At 32.1% G+C, this 24,576-nt stretch overlaps 1 protein-coding gene across 1 annotated transcript in view; it reads left to right on the top strand.

The window, feature by feature from the left end:
• LOC133194915 (uncharacterized) overlaps positions 1 to 24,576 on the top strand; it is a 39,453-nt gene that overhangs the window by 13,316 nt on the left and 1,561 nt on the right. Inside the window, exons 11-27 of the mRNA XM_061330814.1 lie at positions 12,898 to 13,009; positions 13,730 to 13,861; positions 14,082 to 14,211; positions 15,513 to 15,603; positions 15,965 to 16,055; positions 16,429 to 16,589; positions 17,375 to 17,485; positions 17,771 to 17,947; positions 18,206 to 18,423; positions 18,784 to 18,931; positions 19,064 to 19,235; positions 20,156 to 20,268; positions 20,377 to 20,490; positions 20,774 to 20,875; positions 20,991 to 21,087; positions 21,207 to 21,250; positions 22,274 to 22,324. Coding sequence (XP_061186798.1) covers positions 12,898 to 13,009; positions 13,730 to 13,861; positions 14,082 to 14,211; positions 15,513 to 15,603; positions 15,965 to 16,055; positions 16,429 to 16,589; positions 17,375 to 17,485; positions 17,771 to 17,947; positions 18,206 to 18,423; positions 18,784 to 18,931; positions 19,064 to 19,235; positions 20,156 to 20,268; positions 20,377 to 20,490; positions 20,774 to 20,875; positions 20,991 to 21,087; positions 21,207 to 21,250; positions 22,274 to 22,324 — 2,064 coding nt within the window. The remainder of the gene's footprint in view (positions 1 to 12,897; positions 13,010 to 13,729; positions 13,862 to 14,081; positions 14,212 to 15,512; positions 15,604 to 15,964; positions 16,056 to 16,428; positions 16,590 to 17,374; positions 17,486 to 17,770; positions 17,948 to 18,205; positions 18,424 to 18,783; positions 18,932 to 19,063; positions 19,236 to 20,155; positions 20,269 to 20,376; positions 20,491 to 20,773; positions 20,876 to 20,990; positions 21,088 to 21,206; positions 21,251 to 22,273; positions 22,325 to 24,576) is intronic.

Genomic DNA, 24,576 nt, shown 5'->3' on the forward strand with positions numbered 1-24,576 from the left:
AACTTTCCCTGTTAAAACTGTTCATAATTTACTTCGTCGTCGAGAACGACGGAAAACAGACCATGCAGTTTATAAATAGAGGCCGTCTCATCAATCTATCACTGACCAGAGCGTCATCTAACTACTTTTTGTCTGACGTCATGGCGTCAGACAGTATTAGATTTAGCCAAGGCTTGTTGGTCACGTCGTCCAATAGAATTCATGTGATAACTTGATCTTGGAAACTTCATACTCAGTTGGAGAGCATGGGGAGTACAGAAAACAATCATGCTAAACACCCAAACAAGCGAGAGTACTGGACCTATTTATTATCACATTATACATTACAGGTTACATAACATTTGGCCATTCTCGAATGCATATCATTTATGTCCAGCAAAACAGCAGGAATGAAGCTGATCAGGTCAACACTTGTCGATTATCTTTATCAGATTAACTAATGGATGTTTATTTTCAATACATACTAAGACTCTCTACCTTTAGAATTTTTATAAATCTACACATATTCATAACTTGCAGATGTTTGATTTCCGCCCCTCGTAAAATTGTGAGTGTATTTACCAATAACCAGTTAATATCTATAATGTAACTATGACATAGTTAAACAAGATGTGTTTGCGAAACACTGATGCCCCCATATGGCAGCTTATGGCGAAGGTTAAAGTTTCTCAAATGCAAGTCAGAATCCAGGCCAAAAGATAAAAAAAAGTTAAATTTGAAAGCCCTAGCTGCAACTGTTCAAAAGTTATGGCAAAGGTTAAAGTTTTTTAAAAGTAAGTAAAACATCAAGGTCAAGGTCAAAGTTGTTGGTATCCAAAGGAAGGTCTTGTCACAAGGATTACATATGTGAGGTACCAACCATTCAAAAGTTATGGCCAAGGTTAAAGTTTTTCGAAAGTAGGTCAAACTCCTATGTCAAGGTCAAAGGGTCATAGTGGTTGGTCTTGCCAAAAGGATTACATATGTGAAGTATGGAAGCCCTAGCACCAACCATTCAAAAATTATGGCCAAGGTTTAAGTTTTTCAAAAGTAGGTCAAACTCCTATGTCAAGGTCAAAGGGTCAAAGTGGTTGGTATTCAAAGGAAGGTGATGTCACAAGGATTACATATGTGAAGTATGAAGCCCTAGCATCAACCATTCAAAAGTTATGGCCAAGGTTAAAGTTTTTCAAAAGTAGGTCAAACTCCTATGTCAAGGTCAAAGGGTCAAAGTGGTTGGTATTCAAAGGAAGGTGATGTCACAAGGATTACATATGTGAAGTATGAAAGCCCTAGCATCAACCATTCAAAAGTTATGGCCAAGGTTAAAGTTTTTCAAAAGTAGGTCAAACTCCTAGGTCAAGGTCAAAAGGTCAAAGTGGTTGGTATCCAAAGGAAGGTCTTGTCACAAGGATTACATATGTGAAGTATGAAAGCCCTAGCTCTAACCATTCAAAAGTTATGGCCAAGGTTAAAGTTTTTCAAAAGTAGGTCAAACTCCTAGGTCAAGGTCAAAGGGGTTGATATCCAGAGGAAGGTCTTGTCACAAGGAATACACATGTAAAGCTTGAAACCCCAAGCACCAACTGGTCAAAAGTTATGGCCAAGGTTAAAGTTTTTCAAAAGTAGGTCAAACTCCAAGGTCAAGGTCAAAAGGTCAAAGTTGTTGGTATGCAAAGGAAGGCCTTGTCACAAAAAATACACATGTGAAGTTTGAAACCCCAAGCAACAACTGTTGAGAAGTTATGGCCAAGGTTAAAGTGTCATAAAGTTTTGCAAAAGTGGGTCAAACTCCAAGGTCAAGGTCAAATATGATGGTACCCAAAGAAAGGTCTTGTCACAAGGAATACACATGTGAAATATGAAAGTCATAGCTCCAACCAATCAAAAGTTATGGGCAAGGTTAAAGTTGACAACAGACGGACAGACAAACAGATAAACAGACAAACAGATAAACAGACAAACAGACAGACAGGACAAAAACAATATACCCCCGGGATCTTTCGATCCGGGGGCATAAAAATGATCAAAGTGAAGGATAGATGTTGAATATTCTTTTGCTTAAGGACAGATGATACAAATAAACTTTTATTGAATATCTTGAAAATAACAACTAAAGCCATGTTTATATAAGTAAAATGAATAAGTTTAACCGCATAGTTTTTAATTTTTCATTCGAAATTTCACATTAATAAGATTTAAAGTGACAAAAATTGTATAGATTAATAAGGATTAATAAGGATGGTTGAAGACAGGTAGAATTTTGAACACCATAGAAAGTTTACAATTTCTTAATAATTTAGAAATTTATTATTTGCATCATTTGCAATCAAAATAGGTTCAAAAATATACACCTATCCAGACATCCATTTTTTGTTTGTATCATTTGTCTTTAAATGCAAAGATGTTAGCTACGTTCATTTTTTTTAAATAAGACATTTCTTAACTATCAAAATTGTTCACCAATTGATGTTTAGATTTTTATATGTTGCAACTTTTTCTTTCAAAAAGAAAATTTCAGAAATTTGCAGTTTAGGGTGGACACTATCAAGGAAAAATTCCTTACAGAGCATACAAAAGTTATCAGAAGTTAATATTTACATGATTTAGGTGACACAATCATAAAATAGCTATGTATATAAATCGACAAAATTATTGGGGGGGGGGGGGCACCCCCCCCCCCCGTTCCTACATCTAAGAAAAAAGAAATTACAAGTAATATAATGTACACAGAATAAATTCATGACAAGTTTTATTTTATTTTGATGCCACTGAATTGAAATTTTCTTGTCTCTTAGCAAAAGAATTCATTTCATGACTAAGACTCATGTTGATTACACTGTATTTGACATTTCTTGATTCTTCACGTAAAAATAAATTTGCTCAAGTCAGACAAGCTTTTTAGGAAAGCTAATACTTGTCCCAGAATTATATTCTACGCTAGCGCACTTGCAGTTTCATTCCAGCGTAACTAGTCAGCCCCGTGGGCGAACTAATAAATGACCAAATAGTAGCAGGTCTTAGATATTCGTTAGTCTGTAGTATTTGGTTATGACACTTGAGAAAGTCAATTGTACATCTTGTGTAATGAAGTATCGCAACTATGTCGCTCCTTGATGACGGAAACGTTTAGCACCTCTCTTGCTTATACATTCCATAGATGTTGATTGATTAGTCAGGCAAGCCTTTTGAAAAGCTATTACTTGTATTATATTCTAAGATCAAAGTTATGATTATGAAAGGTATATTATAGATTTATATCTGCAAATAATGGCCCCATTGATAGAATGGGAAAAAGTTTTCTCAACTGTTTCACAAATAAATGTGAAGATGAAAGTGAACCTCGACTCTTCCTTACATCATTAACAAAATTGTTCACAAAACAGGTAACAGAAAAATTAAAATTTTCTCAAATGCAAGCGTATTTCATTACTCTTAGTATTATATTACTCGTACGTAGTATTCTGATGCAGTACAAATTTAATTCACCCAATTGATAGACAATATTTAATCTTATTTATAATGACAGTAGGTCTTTCTCCTCTGCTGGACACACAAGTCCTATGAGAGTGTAGGAGTAGCACTCCTCTGTTGGACACACAAGTCCTGTGAGAGTGTAGGAGTAGCACTCCTCTGTTGGACACACAAGTCCTGTGAGAGTGTAGGAGTATCACTCAAAAGTGTAGCGGAAAGTAGTCATAATGCAGATTTTTATTGATAAATAGAAACTATGTCAGAAAGACAATAACGCGAAAAAGAATCATGCTACTCAGATTTTAGCATTGGAGTTCACGAGTCTTGTTCAAGAAGGACTTATAACATTAACTGAGAAAGCATTGTACAATGTTGTATTTACAAGAAATGCATAAAGTATTTCGTTCATAGCAAAAAAAAAAAAAAATATTTTATAGGACAGTGCAGTAAATTTCGTTAAACATTTTATATTGTAACTAATCAGGTGTATTCTTTTTTTTTTTTTCGAATAGCTGTGATTTTGATAACCTTAATTCTGAGGTCATGGCAATGAAAATGTTAGCATACACTGATTATGTATCATTTTTTCTACATATTTCTGATAAAGAGAAAGGTGATTTCTGAAAGTCACTACTACAAGTTATATATTTATTGTCACCTAATTGTTATCAATACATCATTTATGGTAGTATGGTTTCTTATACTTATTATCTAATGTATATTAATTCTTAGTCCAGAAACTGCGCTTCAACAGCAGTCTATCTTTATAAATTATGAATAGCTAAATATACACAATGGCGTCATAACGTGTACAGTACCTGCGATGGGGGAAAAAAACCATGCCCAGGAAAAGAAACAGAAAATAGAACTAAACATGACCATACATATATAAGTCAAATGCCCTTGAGGCGTGTATCTCTAGAACCTGTTTAATGCTTCACCAGTATTTCAGGGAGTTTCATAATATCTACCCAATTACAATCACTTCTTATATATTTAATTTTGACAAAAATTTTTAAAGGGTAAAGCTTTATAAAAAAGCATATTTTATATAAAGCATTATTTAAAAAAAAAAAAAGAGGATAACGCTTTAAAAAAAAATCGGTATTTCAATTTTTCTGTCTAAAGAACGATGCATAGAATATATCGAAATTTGAAGAAAAAAATAATCTAAATGAAAAAGGTGAAAATAATTTACAGAGTTCGATCTAAAATGTTTGAATAGAAATTTGTGAACAGGGCATAAAACACGGAAACCTGGAAACTCGTAGGGTTCAAGCCCTGAGCCCTGTCAACAGATTCAGATTCTTATAAAAATAAAATTGAGATAAAGGCAAGAAAAGAAAGGATTTTTGCAACAGTACAATTCAGTGATTTCATGGTAAACGCCTTTAATCAAAAAGTGGTAGTCATCTGCAGCACATGTGCATGTAAGAGAGAAGGAAAATATTTTTGAAGATGGATTGATTAAAAGCATTAAATATTGCAAAAAATAAATAAATAAATAAACAAAAAAAAAAAAAAAAAAAAAAAACAACAACAACAACAACAACAACAAAAAACCCAATGATTACATTATATCTCAGAAAACAATATTAAATTTTAAAATATCGGAATCATTAAATTCTGCTGAAAATTGAATCTATTGTATTTCTTAACCTGTTTGTAATGGGGACAGAATTTTTTAAACACTCCATATTTTCGTTTATTTATAAGGTATTCTCTTTTACGAAAGCCGATTAAGATATACACTGAGGTAAAAAATTAAAAGAATTTAATAGGGCAAAGTGAAAAGGCATAAACAGTAAAATATTTTAGGCATGACAACGAGAAAAAGATGTTATTATACCTTTCAAAAAAGAATAATTAACGCGAAATAAAAAGGTGTGTAAAGACGTTAAATAAAACTTAAATGGAAATCACATTTTATATCATTTTGCGAATCAAAATGCATAATGGTGCAAAAAGTTGTTTTTGTGCCTTTCTGAGGTCACTTCGCCTTATAACGCCTTTTCGTATTGCATTATAACGATAGAAATATTCTTTTTCTCGTGAAATGATCCTTATTAATAGGCTTTGGTAATTTTTTTTTCGTTATCAATAGTAAGCTTTTAGTTGGTTAAGAATTAATTTGATCTCCCTTGGAAAACCATTCTTAAACTCAGTTTTGCCTCGGACTCATATACTTTTTTCATCGAGGTAATGATTTTCAATGTTAACCGACCCTTCAACTACATTCAATATTTAAATATCAGCTAAGATACAACCTTCTCAACATGTTCATCAAGACTTCAGCTTGTAAACTAAATAACAACCTCAACTGCTTAAAAAAAATGACTATCTTGACATTGCACATATATATGATCATGACTCATTAAGCTTTTGAAAAAAAGACAGAACCTCTTACATGTATGTCAAGATTTCAATTACATTTCTATTTTCAAAGTATATTTGAATAAAACATGCAAATTACACAATATTCAATTTAAAAACTTCTCCAAAAATCGTAAAGAAATAAAAAAAGATTTATAGGGAACTATCTCTTGTGATGGAAGGATATTTAGAAGAAATTCTTCAAAGCTACACGCGTGGCGCAGTGGTTAGAGTGTTTGTTCTAGAGTCACGGAGTAAGGAGTTGATCCTTATGTGGCAGGCTCGAATCCCACTGCGGTACGTGGAGACCGGTACCTCAGATGAGATTGTAAAAGTCTCAGTAGATGCTCGCAGGAAAAAGATTCCTCACTGCCCAGAGGCCCTATAGGTGCCGAGTACAGATCTAAATTTGCAGCCCTCCATCGGCAAGTGGTGGCGTCGCAATATGAGTGAAAAATTCTCGACAATAATTATATGCACAGTGATCCCCAATTTTCTTTGCGATTCTAAGTCATGCTATATTACCCCTATCAGTTTCTGTAAGCTTTGGTTGATGTAGATAAGAGATAGTGATGCTTTTTTTGCGCACCATTCTTTGTTTGAAGCACAAAGTTGAAATTTTCTCTGAGTCATATTAAATTGGCTTGGTGTAAATTGCGGAGGATGGAGGCTCCAAAATGGAGTGTCACAGAGTGAAGGAGGTGGAGCGTCTAACGTCAATTTCAATACATTTGCCTATTTTATCTGTCATTTAGTTTAAGACCTTAAAACCTGGTTAAATCTTTCAAGACTTCAAAGGTTACTGTGAGATAGCAGCGCGAGACATAAATTTTACGTAAGTTTAGATGAGCATCTGTTTTCTAACAAAATTTAAAAAAAAAAAAAAAGCACAAGCCATAATACCCCTTTTGTTTTTGTTTTTTTCTTGTGTTGTTGGTTTTTTTTTTTTTTTTTTTTTTTTTTTTTATTTTTTTTTTTTTTTTAATCTAAAGGTTATTTTTTGGCTGAATCTGATTCTGTTGTTTCTCGATCGTTTCTTATTCTTTAAGAAAAAAAAATGACAACAATGCACTAAAGGATATTTTTGATGTTGTTTTTGTTTCATTCAGTCCCCGTTATCTTAGAAATTTAAACCAAAAGCAGAACTGTTCCTCTTGTTGACACGTGAAGGTTAATAATTGTTTAATAACTCTTTCCTGTTTCTTTGTTTTTCATTAACATATTTCATATGTTATTGTCAAATGGTCGGAAAAAATACAAAGGAATTATTTTTAAATTGTTTGGATAATGTGACACTCTAACAAGTTCTCATTGAATGTTGGAAATTAGGATGACAGATCTAATAAGCAAGTACCAAATTTGCAACAAGCACCATGCTCCTCCTCTTACATCATTTTCTTATCTTGCATCATCCTCCGCATTTTACACAAAGCCTATTAATTTTAGCAGCAAAACTTAGTAGATTGCTACAACCTACACATTCATTCTGTTTATGTGCACAAACGTATGGTTTTGAAGAATCCCTCACAAAAATAGCATAGTCAACCATATCTTAATACACTTAATTAAGTACAGTTTAAAGTTTTAACTACAGTAAATTAAGGTTTTTACATTAAAAAATCAAAGTATTTTTAGTATGGATTTCACATTGGTATATTTTTCCCTTATACATGTATGTGATTAAAAAAATCAAGATTAAAGTTCTTAAAAGTAAACCAAAGTATCATCGTTACGTTTCAAGGAATAATAAATCAGAGTACAGAAGGAAAGCTTCAAAATGTTTACTATAGTAAACTATAGTTTACTTTCGTAAACTATAGTAAATTTTCTTTGGGAATGCAGTCGGAATACCAAATTTTTTTTAGGTTATCAGTTCTAAAGGTTATTATAAGAGACCCACGAAACTTCTGAGCTCCCTTGAAATAGTGGTTCAACAATACAGTCAAAGATTGTTTTTATTCTGTCACCACTAATTGAATACAACATAACTGAATTCAAAATTATGTTCTGAGAATGGATTAAAAATTAGAAATCAAATGCAAATTAATGGAAGGAATATAATAGATTTTTATCCTCAAATATGGTCATTTGGACAAGGTAGCGCAAAATAAGGTTTCCTATTGATTTACAAACAGGCATATTAGTGAGGCCTAAAATCATGACAAGAATACTAAAAAATGTCATGCAAGTAATTTAATGTACTACATATTTAATCTGCCTAGTCTGCTTGTAGTCCTATTGCTTAGAAAGAGGACGAGGTTTTCTTAGGTAAGACATTACGTATAATTAAGAACTGTAAAAAGAATTCTTTTTACAAAAACTACCGGTTCTTTTCATTTTTCAAACAACACAAAACATTTATAAAAAAATTTTTACTCATATGATATAGTGTGGTGAGTAGACCGTGTTTTTCATATTCTAAGTAACACATGCAATTTTTCCTGCCTGTTATTTGAGTTTGATAACCTCAGATTTCAATTTCATGGTAATGCATGGGAATGTTAATATACATGTGCCTAATATGTTGATCAATTTCTTGTTCACGATTATCTTACTTTCGTACATATGATAACTATGTATAGGTGATTTCTGAAAGTGAATATTGCAAGTAACTTATCATTGCCACCCAGTTGTAGAAGATAATCTGAATATAGAAATTAGCCTGAATTCAGTTTACTTTTCATTGGTGTATTCCAATTCCTTGTCATGAAATGCTTTTTGAATGCAAACAGTCTTATAAAAAATGTGATGAATAATTGACCGTACACAGTTACCTCAACATGAATACGAAAAACTACGTACAATGTAAAAATCGGAGAAAAGAAATAGAAAATAAAACTAAGTTTGGGAAAAGGCCAAACACTCGTAAGAAATATTGGAGTTATAGTCAAGATCCTGTTTTCTTTCGTCAGTATTAATTATTATATTTAATTATTACATTATTGCATTACAATATTTGGGAAATCAGCAGTACAAGCTTTAAAATCTGAAGAGCTGTGATCAAGCATTTTAGCACTGGTGATCAATTCACAATTAAAATTTTCTGTATGAATAAAGTATTATTTCTTGTTAAAATATTTTTGTAGGAGAATCTCTTATAATCTCTTCAGAGAAGAAGTGCTACAGTAAGTCAACAATTAAACTGCTCCATATTTTGTTTATTCCTAGGGTTAGGGTAGGGCAGAAAAAAAATTGACCATGTTTGTATACACAACCTTACATTAGGTCGTGTGCTGACTGACATTCATGTCAACTCTTTGGCCATTCTTTTAGTACTACATGTAATTTTGACTACGGAGTTTTCACCATTTACCTAGTCAATACATAGGGTTCATGGAACCTAAGACATAAACTAAGACATAGGTAATGACTGTTTCTTCGCCAAGCACCCGGAATTAGAAGTGAAAGTCACGGGTCTTTCGGATGAGACCTTAAAAAAATCGCGGTCCCGTGTCATGAAAGGCGTTAGCACGATAAAGAACCCTCACTGCTCAATGGCCGAGAGTGCCGAGTATAGGTCTAAATTTTTAAGCCCTTCACCGGTATATGGTGACATCTCTCTATGAGTGAAAAATTCTCTTAAACAACATACAATCTATCAATCACAATGATACAAACTTCAAACTTGATATTCAGGATCAAATGATTGTAAATCAAAACTGTTAAAATCATGTGCGTGAGGTTGATAAGTACCATTTACTTAATGTACACAACTATTCTTCAGAACTCAAAGGAAATCTGATGCAAGGATCATGACACAACTTTAGTTTAAGTTTAAAATCTATTTATATATCCAGTCCAACAGTCTTAAATAAAAGTGTTGTTCAATATTGCATCACCAAGCTGTCTGTTATCGTCTATTTTATGGGTCCGTTTCATTATTAATAAACATCTTACAGTTGATTGATTTTTTTTTAAATTTAAGTCTATGACACATATATATATGAGCATAGAGGCCCATTGTTATCTTATGTTTGTTATCAGATAAGAAAATTGGATGTTTGCTAAACTTCAAATATTTGACCACTTTTGAAACTGCAAAAATCCGAGACAACACAAAGTCACTTCAATTTTCTATATATAACTTTTATAACGTGATAACTTCAGTTTTTCTATTCTTCAGCATCCTTTATTTACTTATCAATATATTATTATCATCTTCATATGGTGTTAACTAGTATGTCTCCCAGTTGAATCGGAACATAAGAGCATGTTCTTTATTTTTAAACAATTTCTAAAATGAGGTAAGGTACTAACAGATAAATTGATGATACAAAGATATTCACAACCTCATTTTAAAACACTTTGCAAATTTACAAGCGGATACAAAACCTTCCGCCGTTAGTGAAATTTTATTACAAATTTAATGCCCTTTTTTTTATAGAAAATTTCTTAAGGATTATATATTCTCTTCACCTGGTCATGACAAGAGGCTTGTGGTAGGTATTATCATTTGATAGGGAATGTTTACTCCTGCATTGCACCTGATCCCACCTCTGATGTTTTCAGGGCTCCCGGTTTGCCCTGATCGCAATTTGTATTCAATTTGTTTAATTGGACTTTTAAACATTACTACATGTACATGTAGTATATTAATTTCCCATTTCACATTATTGAATTTTGTTGATCAGTGAAGGAAATAAAGAACTATTTAAGGGATACATTGCCATTTTTGAAAACAGAGGAATTTTCCTTCGATACAGTATCGTAAACTCTAGCTATCTGTAAAATTTATAAAATGTAACCTTTATCAAAAGAACTTCTAAGTATATGTCATTTCGAATTCAGAACAAAAAAAGAGTTCACTGTAGAAATAGAAAGCAGATATTTCTCTTGGTCACTTGAACTGAAGGCGGTTCATATATTTAGGTATGACTTGAACTAAAATAACAATAATTGGATACGTAAATTAATGTATATAAATCTGACGTCATAATTTATGAGACGAAATTATAATTATATCTGACATGCGTACAGTCCTTGCAAGTCAATGTACAAGAAATGGCGACATCAAATACAAAGTGGGAAAAAAGTATTTCTCTGAACAGTTGGAAAGCCTGATATACGCCATTGTCACCTATCAAAGACTGGGTTAATTTAAGTCACAGTTGCTGTTTTTCAAAGCTGTTAATTTAAGACAGTACAGTTATTGTATACGATTTTGTAAAAATATGGCTGTGTTGATTCCAGTATTTCTCGGAAGAGTCAATGATTTTTGTGACTTTCATTTTCGGTATAACGTGATTTAAATACTCGCTGTCTTGTATACATAGTTACATAGTTGAATTGGTTGGATAAAACACTATTCCGTCGGCACTATAACCATGACTTTGTACATTTGACATTCATAAGTTTAAATGAGCATTTAAAGACCTCGCTTTGCGATTATGTATTTGTATATCCATATACCAGGAAGAATTGTATATTTTTGGATACCAACATTTTATCAGGTAGGAATAAAAATTGCTTTGTACTTTTTAGACCAGTTCCTTTCAAATTATTATGTTAACATGTTATGTATTTTCATAATATTTGATGATTTTTAAAATCATTCAATATAACAACCGAAGATTTTAATCATACCCAATGATAAAAATTTCAACCAAGGTATCGTGCATCAGATGTATCTGCATATAAATTCTGGGAGATTTTTGTTGTTAGAATACTAGTATATGGATTTACATGTACATTTACAGTCGCTGAGTGGTTAATAAGAGATTTTTAACTACTTTTTACGGGCAACAATGAAATGTTTTATTAACTTGATAAAGAAAACAAATTGCAATATTTTCATCGATTGTTGGCGGAAAATCAATGAGAAAAAAATGAATTTAGCAATGCAGTACATCTCTTAGGAAAATAGGCTACATGTACTTTCACTTAGTTTCTGTATGTTAGGTTAACCCTATGCCTATCATGGAATTAATAAATACAATGATTCAGTTACAAGACAATCTGCTGTATCATTAGGGTGCCTTTTATTAAGAAATGACATTTAAATTTCTATTCAGCATACTGATGCATTGACAATATAGAAACAGGGAAAACCTAATACACATAATTAAATGACTCTTTAAATAACTCTGGTTTTCCCCGTCGTTCAATGTTCCACTCAAGTCAGGTTATCATCTCAATGTCAGGTAGGGTTTGTTTGCTTAAAATTTGTAAAGTCGGTGAAACTCGTATAAATTTTAATATATTTCAACATTCATTTTGATATTATTAAATAATTTTCAGTAATGTACTGTTCCATGAACGCTTGCAGATCTCTTAACATATGCACTATTTGTGATTTTAAGTGTTTTTGTAGGTTAGATAGAAATAAAACTACATTGTATATATACAAAAGCCTATGTGTATTGTGAAATGTCGTTTAAATTTTAAAGATTGCCCTTTGCATTTTAAGATGCTTTAGATTCACTTTACATTCAACCCCTAGAAATTGTTCTCAGGTTCCTTTTATTCAAATTAAATTAACTTTTAATTATTTATCTGAGGAAGCCATGAAATATATCAGCTCCAGTCTTTGTTTTTCAAGACAATCTTCTAATTGAATTACTGCCAGGGCAAAGGGTAAATGTAATGAAATGAAACTCCTGTTACAAAAAAAAAAATTACAGACACAATATACAGATAGTAAATTCTGAGCGTTTTAAAGTAACTAAAGATTTAATTTGTTGCCAGTTTTGATGTGTTGATCAAGGTACATGTACACCATTGTTTTTTCCTCATCATATTACAGGAAAAATGCTTATTCATTTCAACAGGTAACACTTATCTCAAAATTATATGCATTTCCCTGTTTGAATGAACATAATAAAATGAATAGGAGTATATACGTTCAGTTCTATTGAAAAGCTAATGAATAAATAGAAATAAACTTAGTTCTATTGGAAACCTCAATAATTAATGTTTATGATACGGAACAAATTTCATGTTTGTCAAAAGTAATGTATATGTTAAAATTAAAACTTCCTTTACGTAGCTAGTGATCTTAACATCTACAGATGTAGTTTTAGATTGTAAAAAGTAATAGAAAAACTGGAGTTTCCCTTTTTTACAGGTTTGACATACAGAGATGGGTGACAATCGTCAGATCTGTACAACACATGATTATATCTACAGAACCAGGGACCGTATAGGGACGGGGGCATTCTCCCATGTCTATAAGGGTGTTCATAAGGTACTCTCTCTCTCTCTTTCTCTGTTAATTTTGATAAGTACAGATATTAGGGACTTTATGTACATGTAGCAGTAAGGTGTAGTTTTTCAAGAGAAATATTACACATCATCTATTTTCAACTTAATTTTTTAATTATTATTCGATATGCATATTGTATTACTGACACAACAGGTAATGAAGCGATTCCCAATGTTCAAATCTGATCGACTCATATGCAATCAAGTACTCTTTAAATTTATATTTAAACTGGTACATTAGACTCTTTGGTGCAGTATTTTTCTGGATTACGTTCCAAAGAGCTTGAGTTTATTGGTTCCATCCATGAGAGAAATACAAACTTGAACTTTTATTTATTTTCGTTCGAAGAAAAATAAATTTGTTAAAAATCTGATTGAATTTGTTTCATTTTCGATTTATTCTAATTGCTCGACATTACAGTGTATTAAAGTCCATAAGATTAAAAAAAATAGCACTTGGTTTTTAAATTTTTATTTAAGGGTCTGCTTAATTGTTGTATATCGACAATATTCAGTACATTCTGCACAAACGTTTTCATAAAGCACAGTATTCGGCTCCTAGATTCTTTTGGTCAAAACGACAATAAAAATATGAAATAGAACGATTTCTTACTTCAAACCACTCTTGTCCTTATAGACAATTCGTCATCTATTTTAGTCGTCAGTAATTAGTAATTATAATTCATATTTTTATTTATGAAAGACTACTGGTGAAATATATGCATTCAAAGTTCCCAGAAGCGGAAATACAGCGTTAGAGCTGGAAAGAGAGACGATTGCACTAACTACACTACGACATGTCAATATAGTCAGATTGTACGATATACAAGCAGAGGTATATAACATTTTATATTCTTCTGTTGGAGGTTAATAGTGGTCGAATTGTTATTCTAATAAGTTTAAATTTCTCCTGTAGAAAATGGATAGGGATAGAATGTTGTTTGCAGTACATTATTCAATCTTATAGGTTGTTAATGGGAGAATGGTTTTTGTAGTATCATGTATATTATATTATATTTACATTTAATTGGTTGAATGGTTTTTTAAAACTGTAGGTTGATAGTAAAAGAACGGTTTTTGTAATGGAATATTGTCCACGAGGATCAGTACTGAGCCTGCTAGAGGAACCGGAAAATCACAATGGACTTCACGATAATGATATCATTACATTCATCAGTAATATAGGTAGGTAACATATCCTCACTATTACATTCATCAGTAATATCGGTAAGTAACATATCCTCACTATTGCATTCATCAGTAATATAGGTAGGTAACCTATCCTCACTGTTACATTCATCAGTAATATAGGTAGGTAACATATCCTCACTATTACATTCATCGGTAATATAGGAAGGTAACATATCCTCACCATAACATTTATCTGTAATATAGGTAGTTAACATATCCTCACTATAACATTCATCAGTAATATAGGAAGGTAGCGCCCTCGTTCGATATACTCCATGTGTCTTCGGTCAATATCTGTCATCCTTGGTCATTATAAATGCACATTGACCTATATTGAGTCCATATTTGTATAATAAAGTTAGTGAACAGTCTTCAAATTCTAATAAGAACTATATATATATTGCAGATTTATAGCAAAATACATACATTTTGATTTAACGTGATTTAATTTCAATGTAAAAGTGTAGAATACTTCTACACTTTAACATTGAAATTAGATCACGTTCAACTTTCAAACTGAAGCAGACTACTGACAGATAAGTTGATGTTAAAGTGATTTCAACAACCCTTAGAGTCAGCATTTCGTAAATTCTATGGTCATTATAATGACCTTGTTAGCAAATATAACCTATCATTTGGTCGAAGTTTGGTTGATGTCTTTCATACCTATATTTAAACCTTTAGTTTTGTACTAAATTTGACTACGGAATATTCCGTCTACCTGATAAATACATAGGGCGCTCACGGCGGGTATGACCGGTCGACAGGAGATGCCTACTCCTCCTAGGTACCTGATCCCCCTCTGGAATATCCGGGGTTCCGTGTTTTATGCCCTGTTCACAGATTTGTATTGTTAGTAGATTTTTTTGAGATCGATTATTGTTGGTTATCTTCACTTTTTTCATTAATAATGTACTCTAAGTCTCTGATTATCAGGGATCAAAGGCTCTTGTCTCTTCAATTCATCAGTGTATGGATACATTGAAACACATCGTAATTTTATTTGTTACGACTGTAGTCAGCTAAAGTGATATGCTAAACATTTATACAGTATACATATCATTGTGTTAAAGTCATGATCTAGCTGTATTATTCAAATCGTAACCTTCAAATTTGTTTCACAGTAGGTTGTATCTGAAACACAATATCAACTGAAAAAACCCTTGTATCATATTGACTTGTTATCCATGGGTTTCTTGTTCATTAGAAACGGGGCTGTTCGAATTGCTTGTGTTGTAACACCTGAGGTATACGCATCAAACACGATGCATGTGACTATTTACTTCCCTTTTCAGCATCCGCATTGAAATACCTGACAACTATGGGCTTTGTTCATCGAGATATCAAACCCGGAAATATACTTGTCTCCGAAACGGAACTAGGAAGGTAAAAAATAGAATTTAATTAAGGAAGCTGTAATCAACCAATTTGTAAAATCCGTGAAGTAAAAATAGTCGATGTTGTCCTGTGATGCGCTAATTTTAGTAAATCCTATCGTAACGAAGAGGCGGTTTTTCTATTTGAATCAAGAGGATACAGACTTATACATATCGATAGAACATTCTTTTTTGAGACTGAACATGGTTTTATTCTGTTTATACCTTGAGCCAAAGAGCAAACTTCACACTTTTCTATAAAATAAACCCGTTAATTATTGAAAAAAGGTCAATTGTAAAGCTTTATGCAGACATAAATTGACACGAATATCTAAAAGCGTAATGATAATTATATTTGATAAATTATACAGGAAGCTCTTTAAACTGAGTGATTTTGGATCGTCTAAGTACGTACAAGAATCAAACGAGTACGAGTCTCTAACAGGAACAGAGGAATATTTGGTAAGAATTCCCTGGTTTCTTACACTTAGGTATGGGGCTAAAAATAATTATTAATAAGGAAAAGAAAACGCCCATTACATAAAAGAATTTGGAAAACCTTATAATTATGATTTTATCTTAAGAAACAATGGTTCCTCATTCAAAAAAATTATTGTGAAATGTTGTAATACAGTGCATAACAGTGTGATATATTCTTCAACACTAGTCTTGTTTAATATTAAGATAATTATTGATTGATTGATTATTGTTGTTTTACGCCGAGTCGGCAATATTTCAGCCATATTTCGGCAGTAGATAATTATAAGTACCATGAAACAAATTGATTTTACATTGTAATGACAGTAAAACTAGAATTCTCTAATTTTATTTATAGCACCCTATTATTTACGAGCGGGCGTTTATTGACCGTGGGTTACGGGGACGTTTTACGTCTTCAACTGACCTCTGGAGTCTTGGTGCCACCTTAGCTCACGTGGTTTTGGGAGAAGTCCCTTTCAAGCCATTCGAGGGATCTCGAAAGAACCGAAACGAAATGTTAGTTTTACATTGTATATTGGATGAAATGTAAAGATCTCATTTGAGATTTCCGAAACAGAGATTCTCAAGAGAGAAAAAAAAAAAGCTTTACTGTGGTATACCATTACACATATATCTTAGGACATCACGTGTAAATATTCCTAGCATATATATAGTGAATTATTGAAGTCGTGACTTTAACAAAGTCAATTAATGCTCATTTTCTTCAGAGTTTAAACAATTCCTTCTGTAAAATTATATGAACACTTCTGCAATGGTTTAGGGTTTATTATATATAAATAACATTGTATAATCTATTATTCGAAAACAAATTCAGTAAATGTGTTTACTATATACTCTATATACTTGTACAGTACATGCACATGAGCATGACATACAATGAATTACATAAGATGAACCATGTACACTCTCAGTTCAGTTTTCCTTGGAACATGTTGTTAATTCTTACATTGACGTTAAAAATAGAAACTACCAAATATTATGTAACCAAGAGCACGGGTCAATATTCTTTTTACTTCCTGATATCACTAGATCGAAATATGAGATAAGAGGATTATAGTACAAAAACTTTCTAACTGTGAAACCACTTGAAAGTTTAAATGACTTCTTAAGAATAGTAAAAAAACAACACATGAATATAGATCCTTGATGCCGTTTAATGAAACAGAAATGTCAAAGCTTTGCCTTGATACAAATTCTGGCACGGTTGTGATTCGAAATTTTATTTTATTATTATCAGTAAACTATAGTAATGATTAGATAAATTCATTATTTCATTCTAGGTTTATAATGATCTCTAGAAAACCAGATAAAGCGATATTTGGTCGACAGGATACGCCCAATGGGCGGATCCAATATTATGAAGAAATTCCTAGTTACTGTAACATTTCTAGGTGAGTAAAAAATTAGTAAATGCTACCAATTAAAAAAGGGAAATTAAAATACAATTCTGTCATGAGCGTTATTATATTTATTTTGTTTCTTATTTCATGACATTTGTAGGAATATACTGAAGACAGACATTAACTGCAAACTAAACTAAACTAAACGAAAACTATTTTTACTATCCAATCTATACCAAAGGAAATCAAACTCAATTTTCAAAGTTGTCTGTATACAAGATATATTTATGATGCAGCAGCTAGGCTCTTTTTAGTGAAAAGACGATTTCTTTTCAGGGGATTGAGGAAGTATATGGTCTCCATTATCCGGGGTCTTTTGAGAACAGATACGTCACAGTGGACACTTGATACTTTTTGTCAGGAAGCTAGTCACGTGAGCAGCTTGAAACTCCAAGTGGTTTTAGAAGTACAGACCTTAACGTGTTACCATTTTTATACAGAATCCACTCGAACGTGTGTAAAATATATTGATTTCCTCTATTAATTAATTTCTGCGATGAAACTTTTTACAATTTCAATCTCAAACTGTTACAGTTTCTTAGATGCAACTTAAATTACAATCTATAAAAGACAAACTATTCTATTCAAAGAAGTTAAACGGTTTCTTTCTCGAATTTGAAGTACTAAAGACATTTTATCAAATTATACTCCATGTTTTTATACCAAATAATCATCAAATGGTACGCATAATCATAATAATATGTTTTTCAGCATTAACGGATTTCTGAAGTCTTTATCAGACGAAATGGGTATAGGCACATCAGAAATAAAATCGTGTATTTATTACGATGGTCGTTTATTGAGTGATATTGTAATGAATTGTAATGACTCCGTGACTGCTTTACCGACATCTTCAAAGGAGAGACCACTCGTTCTAATGGCCTCCACTTTTAAGCCCTCTGAATGGTCCAGTGCAGACACTATGATACGTAAGTCAGATTTATATTTACGAAGGTTTAATGACTTCCAGAAACATATACAATTATAATAACATATTTAAATTGTATAAACTTAAACATTTCAATATATAGAAAATGCATAGCTACATCTACATAAAAAATAACTTTTTTCTGATGAATACTCAATTACTTATTGAAAAACAATGATTTGAAAAGGTTTAGAATTTAATGCTTTCTATATATTCAAAGTATGAATAAATAAACATGAATAAATGTTTAAGATTTCCAAAAGGTACCATGCCAATTTTGAAAGCTTTCTCTCTCTCTCTCTCTCTCTCTCTATATATATATATATATACATATATATATTGTACTGATTTTGTAATACAGCTGATCCTTCCTGTCCGGATTCTGTCAATGGGGTGGATGACAGAAAGCAGATCAGAAAACAGTTGACCACAGCTTGGATATTCATGACAATGACGGAGCATTTCTGTTCAATTATAAATGTTCTTCGACAGACCGTCCACAACATAGTGTAAGTACTAAGAAGATACAGAATATATATATGCTGAATTTCTATTCATTTTCTTTCTTCTCAATCATGTCAATAAATGAATCAACTAATGTATGTAACCTGAAAATTATTAATTGTTTGGCTGTTTTGTAGAGATTCTCTGGTTAAAATGTGTTCAACATACGAGAAAAAACTCGGAACTTGTGATGAACTGTTTACAGCCGATTCAGACCGTTTGAATTTGTGTCAAACACTCCCATTAGATCCGTCCATGGCTGATTATGTAGAGAAAAGAAGACGAGACGCTCTCCAAAGGAAAAAACACGTATGTCTTTATAATTAAATAGAATGGTAATGAAGAGCCATTTGATAGGCATTTTTACCTACTCTAATAGTTTCTTAAATACATTTTTTTACCATTTTTTTTTTGTACACTCTTAGTTAAAACACTTGTAAACTCAAATCACACAATAATGTTTTTTCAATGTTAATAATTCCCTTATATGATGAGTATGAAAATCATCGAGTTTTGTATGGAGTAAAAAGGAAATATTGAGGTATCTACCTAAACTATAACAAACTCTTGCCAAAGACCACCTTTAACAAGAAAACAACATTTGAATAATTTTATTTGGATATGACTGCACTTCATTGCGTTTAAAAAAAATTGGATAAAGGTGGTCTTCATATTGAAAATGATAAAAAATATATTCAATTTTCCTTCACATATTACTTTAAGGTTAATCAATCTTTCTTAAATTGATCCAGTCGACATCAATGACTTCGTGGTATAGTTGTATAAATGTGATTCAGGGTTCGAGCTGTACATTTTTCATTTATGCCTTTTTTAAAACAAATTTTCTTTGTATATCTTTTCTACGTTTTCTTGATAACGTTTTATAATAAACATAATTTCAAACCGTTTTAATAAACACGTTACACTTTTTTCTTGTCTCGAAATTAGAGTAATGATCATGTAAAATGATTGTTATATGACATACTTGCAACTATGAAAATATAACACTTATCCATAAGCGATATTACATAGGTTGATCTGGAATTGAAAAGATATATCTATAAATAGTAACAGGTGATTTCCTTTTGAATTCTTGAGTCGGCCGTGTCGTCGGCAAGGCAGCTATGTATAGCTCTTCATGACGCTTTTGAAAAATTCTGAGAGTAACACTTTCTTTATGATCAAGATTTTTTTATAAGCTTAATAGTAATTCGATGTTTTAAATATAGATAGGAAAACTACGGCAGGAAATCAAATCATTGTACACCAACCTAAGGTCCACGGTTACATCGCTACAGGATGGTACATACTGGAATACTAATGAATCTAAATTCAACGAAATGTAAGTTATAGTTGAATGCATTTCTGTATTACTTTTTTGTGGATTTTTGAGAAATTGATATCTCTAGCAGTGTGTGAAAATGAGAGATAGATATATTTGATTTAATAGAAAAGAAAAAGCACTTCATTACTTTCATAAAGTGGACAAGATTTGGAGACAGATGCGTGACAGAAAATTTGGAAATGTGAGCATTGAAGAAAATCAACTCCGAAAGGCAGAGCGGTAAGCAGAAAGGATAATCAAAAACAAACTTAATACCTTTGCGCACAATGTCAAAATCGAAATTTGATTAGCAATGATTCAAGATTCTATCCATCAAGATCTTGCATTTGCTCTTTGCTAGCCAAGTGTTTTTGAATCCCTTGCACTACAAATGGATCAGAAACACTTAGTTATGGAAGAATTTCAAAAGAAATCATAACTTTTTTGCTTTATTATCCTTTTTTCCATTCGATGATTGGTTATTTAAATTGAACATTAGAGAACATAATTTCTGCATTTACAGGCATCATTTACAGACTGTTTTTAGATGTATAACTTACGAATGGAATTCTGCATTTAACCCCTTTAAAGATGATATCGTTCAACATATACGGGGCTGGATTAGGTATGAACCTCAAATTTCTTAACGTCTTTAATCGCATTAACTCTATGAAATGAAAAATAAACTAAAGTTTGAATGCAAACAATGTTACTAATGCCCATGTGTTTTAAATTTATAGGAACTACTTCCATTGCCAGGAAAAACTTAACACTTTGGAGATATACTTCACAAGTATAACGAATATACGAAATAAATTTACTGAAGATATCGTGTTTGTGAGTATATTCAACTTTGGATGTCTCCTTAAAAGTTGAAATTATTCCAACTCATAGACACTACATCTTTTAATTTAATTTTCTTCATTTATGCATATTTTTGTGTTTTTTTTTTTTAGGTATCTACATATTCGCTGAAGCCGAGGAATCTTCTAGCATCAGGGTACATTATAAATAATAGTCTTTAAATTCATTTAAAGTTAATTATTTCTGATGGAATGATAAAAAATGCACTAAAATAGATACATTGTACAAGTGAAAGCTTAAAAATAAGCTGTTAGTTGCCTTTTCTCCATTTCATTGTGCCCTGCACCATTTTGAGCAAATGCTGTACGTAAATTGAGAAAATTATAGAAACACAAAATGAAAGATTACAGCCTACTTGTATTTAATTATTGTTCACAATTCAATATTTAATGACTATTGAATCTGATGTATGGCAAAAGTGCAGAAATAAGTAATGATAGCAGACTGGAAAATAAAAATTCATGTTAGAACAATTAAATGTTCAGGTATTTCTTTACCCTGGGATACTCTAATTCTGAAGGATTTGACTGAAGTCATAACTTCTATAATCCGTACGATGCTTTTCAACTAAATCTTCCAAAATAATAATAATAATGATAATAATAAAAATCAATGCATAGGGCTCACGGCGGGTGTGACCGGTCGACAGGGGATGCTTACTTCTCCATGGCACCTGATCCCAACTCTGGAAATTTTGGGGTCCGTGTTTTATGTCCTGTTCACAGATTTGAATTGTTTGTAGGTTTTTTCGAGCTGGACCACTGTTTGTTATCTTAACCTTTTTCATACTGCAATTTTCAAATACATCGCACATGTACACTATATCTGAGATATGATTTCTAAATCGTTTTATTGAAATATACATGTACCGATTAAGTTTAACTAAAGTTGTTACGTGATACTGGGGGTATATTGAATATGCTATTGTATAGGAGTCTTAATTTGTAGTTGTACGATAATGCTTATTTACTGCTTGTTATAATAGTACCAGTTAACGTTCAATTAATTATCCGAGTTTTACAAGGACTATCATTTTTTATGTAATATACGTATTAATTTGATTTTGCCAACTCAACTTTACTTTTGTAAATCAAGATTTATTTAATAACTACCAGAGATAAAAACAACTCTTAAATCTCAGTTAATAATCTATTTATAGGAAAGGAGTCACGGCAGGTATCCTAAGTGAGCACAGATCTAACACCGAAAGGTAAATGAATAGAAAATAGACCTTGAACTGAAAACTGAACATATATCTATTACCGTAAAGTAAGCATAGTACAGTCATCAATCTAAGAATTAATGGCAAACTTATATCGACACTGAGAGGTAAATATGTATGGAGGGTAATCGTGTTCAAAAATGCAGACTTGTAAGTTTGTAAATCCAAACTTGTAAGTTTGTAAATCCAAACTTGAAATCGTATCAGTTTCATAGTCTACATATGTAAGTAGGTAATTCCGACATCCTAGCATGTAGTTCCGAACATACAACTGTGTTGACTTTGAATTTATACTATGAATGTGTGTGTTTTTGATGTTGTAAACTTGGTTTTCCGGAATTTATATTTCCGCGCTCTGAATAAAACACAAAGACAATTGACAAGTCTACAAATGTAAAGTCTACACGATTGTCGAATTTTGATAATGAGAAACTATGGAGGGGCATCAGTGCCACATTTCCCCTTTTTTTTATTCTAACTTCTTTTTCCAACTGAAATAAATTATTTAGATTTTATTTCTTTTTTTTAATTCCAACTTCCAATTTTATATTAATATTTTCATTTGAATTTCTTATTTAATTTTAATTCTAATTTTTCGTTGAAATGTTCCAATTTTATTTTATCTTCTTAATTTTATTTCATTTGACGATGTGACATGAATCATTACCCGCTTATTCACGGCTTATGCAATCTAGAGGGGCTTCAGTTTTTAAGGTCTCAACCGAAAAATCATTCAATTTGACTTTCAATGCCGAAGGAATAGTCATTACCAACTTGCATGTTAAACGTCTTACATTTTGCCGGCCGGAATTAGGAATTTAGGACAAGCTAACTCTTACCCTCCCATGGCCTACGAAGCTATTAAGAACTAATGTAACTGCAATGATATCATATTAAAAAAAAAAAAAACACTCAGTAGATGCAGATCCGTATCAATGTTTATCGAATGGGGGGGGGGGCTCCAAAAAAATTGACGATGAAAAAATAAATAAATGAACTGCCAAAACTCCTCCTTCGTGGGAGGCGATGTTTAGGATTTCTTTAACTTTTCAGTCACTTTTTTCCAACGCAAGAATTTGCCAGAGTTTAATGATACTGCAAAATAAGGAGGGTGGATGGTTGGGCATACAGCCTATAAATGAATTTTCATATCAAAACAGCTGCAAAAGATTATTCTCCACACAAAAAAGTTAAAGTTGGGAGCCCAACCTTTCGCTCCCTTCTACTTCGGCCCTGAGATTTGTTAATAGTAAAAAAAATTCTATGTCCTACTTTAAAAAAATAATACGAGTATGATGACAATATCAATTTAAAGATACCTGATATTTGTGTACCATAAGCGGGCAATCAAAAATGGCGGTCATATTTATCATATTTGAAACATATATCTCCAGGGCCATAAAACTTAGAAGGGCTCACTTTTGATCAAAGTCTCGCGTTTACCAAAGGAATTAATAGTATGTAGAAAAGAGAGACTGGGATTAAAAGTGAGCTCATCTAAGTTTTATGACCCCGAACCAGGTCCATAGGCAGCGAGTGGGGTGAGAGTGCCAGTATATACTATACCAATAAAAAAAGGCAATTTCTGATTGTGTCCCCTCAATACTTTGTCGGTAAATACATAAGAAAAGAAATAAGGCTAATTTATCGTTATGCCCCCTCAACAGGAATGTGTCATTTCTTTTTTTTTTGGGGGGGGGGGGGCTTATCAATAAATTTTTGTTTTGTGCACACTGCTCCACCCCCACCCCACCCAATGAAAATGCTTCCTACGGGCCTGAAAACGAGAGAGAACAGGCAAGAATGATATCATATGGTTTAAAATGAAAAAAAAATTGTTCCAGGGAAATATTTCTACGTTTCGTAGCTAGACTGTTCGCCAAGATCTCTATGTACCTGTACATAAAAGGCCGTGGCGCCCCTTTTCGTTTAAATTTTACTCGGATCTCTTAATTTAACTCTGTAAGTTCTACCTTCTTAAACAATCTTTCGATTTTGCTAGTAGTTGTTACCAAAAAAAAGTATTAAGTTAGGTGAAGTGAAACATAATTGAAATTTTAAGATAGAATCAAAATTCGAAAGGAATCAAAATTGCCATAATAAAATAATTAAAATAAAATAAAACTGGAAAATATAAACAAAAACAGGCGCAGATCCAGGATTTTTTCCGGGGGGGGGGTGTTCCATCCCAGTCCCAAAAAATCCAACCCAGATATTTCTTAACAAGCAAAAAAAAAAAA

The sequence above is a fragment of the Saccostrea echinata genome, unplaced genomic scaffold (genome assembly GCF_033153115.1).
Source record: "Saccostrea echinata isolate AGI-Se365-2 ecotype Australia unplaced genomic scaffold, CSIRO_AGI_Sech_v1 ptg000029l, whole genome shotgun sequence".
Taxonomy (NCBI): Eukaryota; Metazoa; Mollusca; class Bivalvia; order Ostreida; family Ostreidae; genus Saccostrea; species Saccostrea echinata.